The 5,892-nt window shown below is 43.3% G+C and overlaps 1 protein-coding gene across 21 annotated transcripts in view; it reads right to left on the bottom strand.

The window, feature by feature from the left end:
* Positions 1–5,886, bottom strand: part of rims2a (regulating synaptic membrane exocytosis 2a) — a 192,741-nt gene extending 186,855 nt beyond the window's left edge. For all 21 annotated transcript variants that reach the window (XM_032517825.1, XM_032517819.1, XM_032517813.1 and 18 more), the window contains exons 1-2: positions 5,657–5,886; positions 5,017–5,214 (exon numbers count right to left, since the gene is read on the bottom strand). In XM_032517825.1, the coding sequence (XP_032373716.1) occupies positions 5,017–5,198 (182 nt within the window). In that variant the 5' untranslated portion in view covers positions 5,199–5,214; positions 5,657–5,886. The remainder of the gene's footprint in view (positions 1–5,016; positions 5,215–5,656) is intronic.
* Positions 5,887–5,892: the final 6 nt, after the last annotated feature.

The raw sequence follows: 5,892 nt of genomic DNA on the forward strand, positions 1-5,892 counted from the left end.
CCCCCCCCCCAATTCATGAGCGAATCCTGTCACAAGGAAGAGGTGGAATTTGGGATATTTACTAGAATCCCAGTTACACTCCTGCTCATAAGTTTACACATCCATGCTAAAAAGACTAAAAAGAGGAATACAAAAAATCCTCTTTTGGAAATTGATCTTAATGCCTTAATTAACCCTCTGAGCCCGAGACACTCGCCCACGAGTTTAAAAGTACCTCTGATTCATAGTTTAATAACTTTTGAACCATACAAGCGATTTACTCACTTTCGGTTTCGTTTGAATCCTGACGTTTTCGGGTTTCCGGCGGTCTTTTCCGGGTCTTTCTAGCCTCTACAGGGGATTTTCTATCCAGCCAGGAACTTCAGCCTCTTTGGGCTTTAAATCCATACTGTTATATCCAAGATTGGTCCACTTTTTATCCATAATTCATCGCGTTTTGGCTCATTTTCTGCCGCTTATCGCTCTTACGTCTCTCTCTCTGTCTGTCCTGTGTATTTTTCAGGAAGTTCATGCCCATATATGGGAGATAAAAGCACCCCTCTTGTATGGAAGGCCAGAGGGGACAAAAATGCCTATAGACTCTATGGAAGGCAAAATAATTCAATATTTAGACACATATTTGCTTGTATAACATTGCTGTGAGTGTAATATCAATAATTATGACATTATTATGTTATTATTGGCATAAGTAAATGTCAGAGAGCAAAACGTCTGTGACTTTTTTGGAAAAAAAAAAATGCATGTATTTTGTCAACTGTATAAGTTATTATAATTATTTCTTCACAGTGTGACTCCCAGGACATATAGAAAGTGTTTTAGAAAGGAAAATGGCTTAGGTTTACTTATATGTCTGTGACATCAATACATATCTGGAAGATTCATTTATTTATTTATTTATTTATTATTCATCTTTAAGGCCCTACAACCATTTTAACATGCAAGTGACCCACTGCAACCCAAATATGCTAATAACAGTTGTCCTAAAAAAATGATGTTCATATCTTGACTGTAGACAACAGGGTTGATGTTTTACAGCTTTTTATAAAATAAAATCCAGACGGAAATTAAACTGTAAAAATGGCCTCAGGGCCCAGAGCGTTAAGAAAATTAGGGGTGACTCCAGGATACTAGGCATCCTGCCAGAGGCCCACATCATCACATACCCTTCACCATACCTGGTGTGTGATGTGGGGTTATTTTAATTCCAAAGGCCAAGGGAACTTTATCAGGATGCATAGTATCCTGGATCCATGTAATAACTGGCTTTTAAAAATAAATATGTGCCTGCTTTTATGGGAATTTAACATAGGGGGTGTGTGTACTTACGCCCCTGTGTTTTAAGGAAGAACTTTTTTTTATTTATTCGTTCACAAAGAAACTTGGTGTACTCAAAGGTTGGCTTTTGTTCAAGCTATTTTTTTTATTTATTCCTCTTTTTAGTCAACTTTGGCATTGGTTCATAAACCTATGAGCACCACTGTATATTGTATTAAAAATGGGTTTTAAGTTGATGAGAAAGTATGTGCGTGTGCTCGAATATAGAACTGCCAAGATGAATCGATTAGTTGCCGACTATTGCATTTATCGGCAACTATTTTGACGATTGATTAATTGGTTTGTCATTTTTAATGAAAAAAAGTTCAAATTCTTTGATTCCAGCTCCTTTATTGTGAATATTTTCTCCACACCCCTACTAAACCTGACCCTAAACTGTGAGTTCTGGACAGGACAAGACATGTTTCACTATGTTCTGACATGTTATTGCCCAAACAACATACCAATTTATCAAAACTATCCTAAATTGCAGCCCTACTCAAATGCCAGCTCCTGCCTTCATAATGCAGGTAACATCATATGCAGCAAGAGAAATAGAAACCATGGCAAAGCGTTAGAGGGCAGAGGTGTGAAAGAGAAAGTCAGAGTTAGGATGGAGAACATGACTACCCCCCCTCCACCCCCCCCCCCCCCCCCCCCCCCCCCCCCCCCCCCCAACCCCTCTTGACCCCCCTCCTAGCCACAAAGCACAACCAGGAAGCGGCCCTAGAGGACTGGAGGAGCAGGGAGAAAGGAGAAGTGGAGCCCCGGGCGTTCTGTGGGTCACCCCATCACAGGCAGCTGATGCCTGCCTGTGGGATACAAAGTGTCTGGGTGGGTGGGGGTGGGGGTGGGGATGGGGGGGGTCCCATAACCATCATTGCTGTACTGCTCAGAGACTCACTGCTGCATGGAACGCTAAGATATCTAATAGCTCCAGCGTCTTTAGTTTAATGGAAAAATTGCACCTGGAGCCATGCTTAACCCTCTGAGGACAAAAGACACAAGTCTGGCGAGTCCAAGCGATGTTGGACAACACTTCTACTCAAGACATCTTACAAAACTATTTCATATATTTCTTAAGTTACTTTTTGTGAACCCAAGACTTTTGAAAAAGCATTGTAAGCACCAAAACAATTGAGTGTGGGTAATGTTTTCACAAGAGATTTGGGAAATATTTCTGCAACTCATCTCTTTACACATTGCTCTGGAACAATTTCTGCCATACCGAAGTTTGTTCTGAACATTTGAATATGAAACACACAGGGATCAGTTATATGCAAATATCCTTAGAAGGCGAATTCAAGAAGGGTTAATCAAAGGGTTAATTTTAGTGACATGTAGAAACGTCCTAAATGTATTCAATGACTGCAGCTTTCTAGGACAGAATTCTAAGAATGAGCTATAGATATGTAGAGCGCCACCATATGGACTTCAGGAAATTGCTTCTCATCGGTGCAGCACATTTTCTACATGCAGACACACACACACACACACACACACACGCAAACAGGACTGCTAAGAGGCTAAGAGACAGGAGCTAATTACATGAGAGTCAGCAGCACTGGATTCCCATCCACGCTCTCTGTAGCACCTCCAGTGAGATGACAGCAAGTTGGCAAGCCCTGCAGCTGGAGGCTTCTCTTCCTCTCTCCCTCTCTCTTCTCCATCCCTCCATCCTCCCAGGATTCCCTCTGTTAGATTACACACTTCGATGTTCAAACTGCCACTTTCCCAAAAAAAGCCATCCAAGCCGTGACTGCGGCGGCGCCGACGCACCGGCTATAGGGTCGGATGATGCGGCGGGGGTGTTTGTTTTCGACACTGCTGGAAATGCTACTGACAATCCGATGACAAGTTAATCCACCTATCCCAGGGCTGTGCATGTTAACACTGCTTTAGGATGCTTGTGTGATTCATAGGTAAAGAAAGTGGGGATTTACTGTTCTGATGACTCACGATGAGTCACTGTGTACATATAGATAAAGGAATAACGTAAAATCGACCAATATAGTCTTGTTGAATGAATTAGTAAAATACTTTACTATTAGGCCCGAAGGGGGTCAAGAGGTCTTGACTCCCCACTTTTTTAACCAATCGGGATCTCTGAAATGGCAACCTGCCCTTAATGTCAACCAAGACATGTAACAGAGAAGCCATACTGGAAAACACAAGCAATTGTCACTGAGGCTTCTTTGAACTTGTCTTGTATGCGTTCGGCTCATGTGGCCTGCAACCAGAATTACCTAACGTTATGGTGAGACAGTCAGTCAGTCAGTCAGTCAGCCAGTCGCAAAATCACAGCCTCATCTGCCCACGTCGTCATGACAAGGATTTGACATCCCTGTCACACTAGGAGTGACTAAAACTGACAATCCCCTTTACCTCAGAGAAAGAGGAATGGGAAAAAAAAAGAAACACTCAGCTATTGGGGAGGAGGATGTAAGACAGGGAAAAGGGAAGCGAAGGCAGAAAAGGCCTGAATGATTAACACAGCACGTACCGCAGTGGCTGAGGAAGCCGTGTCTTGGAGTACATGAGTCATGTTTATCATGCAGCAGCACTAGGTAGGGATTGCACAACTTTCACTCCATTAGGAATGCTGCTTTAGTGCAAATGTTACCTGATTATGGAAATCAACAGCTCTAATGCCTCTAAAAAGCTCCCAGTGACAGTGCCATACGTACACACTAAAGTCAACAGTAAACCTGTAAGAGATCTCTAGCATAAATCTGGATAGCCTACATTTCCTCAGCAGTTATCACCTAAAACGTAGCCCAATATATATATATATATATATATATATATATATATATGCCTATACATATGCCTCATTCACATAGACATGTCAAAACGTATGCATGTGCATCCATTTCATTCAAGAGGAACAAGGAAATCAACAGGATGGCAAGATTTAAGGCAACCGCCCAAAATCCCCCTTTCTTCATTAGCCTGGCTTTTAAAACTAAATTGTTAAAACAACAATACTTCAACGGAGTGTGTTTTTTTTACGGCCAGGGCAAAACGATAGAGTGTAATAATCCACCATAAAGCAAAGTTATGGCTCACACAGGTAAAGGTTAAAGCGATGCTGGCGGAAACTGTCCGGTCCACCTTAAAAAGTAAAAAAAAAAAAAAAAAAAAAAACCTCACTGGACAGTGCCGTGGTGCTGAAACAGCTCCGAGCGACATCTGTACACAAGAGGAGAGAGGGGGGGGGGGGGGGGGAGGGGTCGAACGAGACTTTAACGTTGAAATCACACACACCCCGCGCGCGCCATGGCCACAAAGGACACCTTAAATGATCTTTCCCGTGTCATATTGTGTAATCTCGGTGACGTTCGTGGGGAAAGGTTAAGCAATTTGGCGTGCTTTTTACGTGAAAATGGCGGCCGTTGCTGCTTATACCCAGCCCCTTATAGTACAGCTATAGCTACAGCAAAGTGGTTAAAGAGGCTGGAACGTATGCCGCATTGTAAAAACGATACTCAGCCATTCAAAAGTGGTTTCTAAAATAGGAGTCAAGGGGTGATAACGAGGCGAAGGAAAGATTGAGAACACCTCGGTCTCACACCGGCTAGGAGACGACTATTTAGCTCGATGTGAAGCAACATGATATCTATAATCTCCCAGAGACACAGAAATGATTAGATTCACCACTGCCAGCAGCACCAACAGCTCCCACCATGGTGTTTTTCTTACTTTAGCATCGACTGTTCCTTCGCGTCCTCCTTCTTCTGTCGGTCCATGACACCGAGGATGATCTTCCTCTCCTCCTCGGTGAGGTGGCTGAGGTCCGGCATCTCCGGCATGGCGCCGGCCGCTGAGGCAGCAGCGGCGGCGGCAGGGCCGGGGCCGCCCCGGGGCCCTTGTGGAGCAGACATATTTTACACAGAGTGGCTAAAAAAAGAAAAGAAAAGCACCGTCAACCAGTAGCATTCTGGGCGATATTTTTGGTTACATTTCACGCTGTCATATTTCGGGATTTTCTGGAGGCACCGTGGCTCACAGGCGGCATGACATCTTGGGTAGGAGTAGCCTATCATGCACATATTACACTGTTCTGCAGAAAGAAGCGTCAAAAATAAGAATGAAAGGCTTCATTCCCATCCATAAAACGCTCACACTGGGGTTTATGAATGTAGTATTCAAGCTGTTGCAGGTTGAAACGCCAAATTTACACATGGACGTTTGTGAAATAGAAGGATTAGCACTAGATGCCCTTAAAAGAAGCACATGTAAAGGGTGTAAGCTACAACCTTCAGGTATTCCAAACACAAGCCTCCATCCATCCGGGGATGCAAAAGTAGAAAAATACAGAGGATGAGAAAAGAACTCTTGCCTTTTATTTTGCAGTCATGTTAAATCCTGCCTAACCCATCGCTGCCATCCTTTAGAACGGTTTTATTCTCATGTTGGAATAAAAGGTGGCCCCGGTCCGTCCTTGTTTGTTGTCGTTTGGAGCCCTTAACCCTCCTCTGTCACTCTGGTCAGCTCGCTTTCCTCCAGGTTGGTAATTCTTGGAGATTTCTTAAATGCACAAAAATGGATGCAATGAGAGAGAGAGAGAGAGAGAGA

The sequence above is a fragment of the Etheostoma spectabile genome, chromosome 6 (genome assembly GCF_008692095.1).
Source record: "Etheostoma spectabile isolate EspeVRDwgs_2016 chromosome 6, UIUC_Espe_1.0, whole genome shotgun sequence".
NCBI lineage: Eukaryota > Metazoa > Chordata > Actinopteri > Perciformes > Percidae > Etheostoma > Etheostoma spectabile.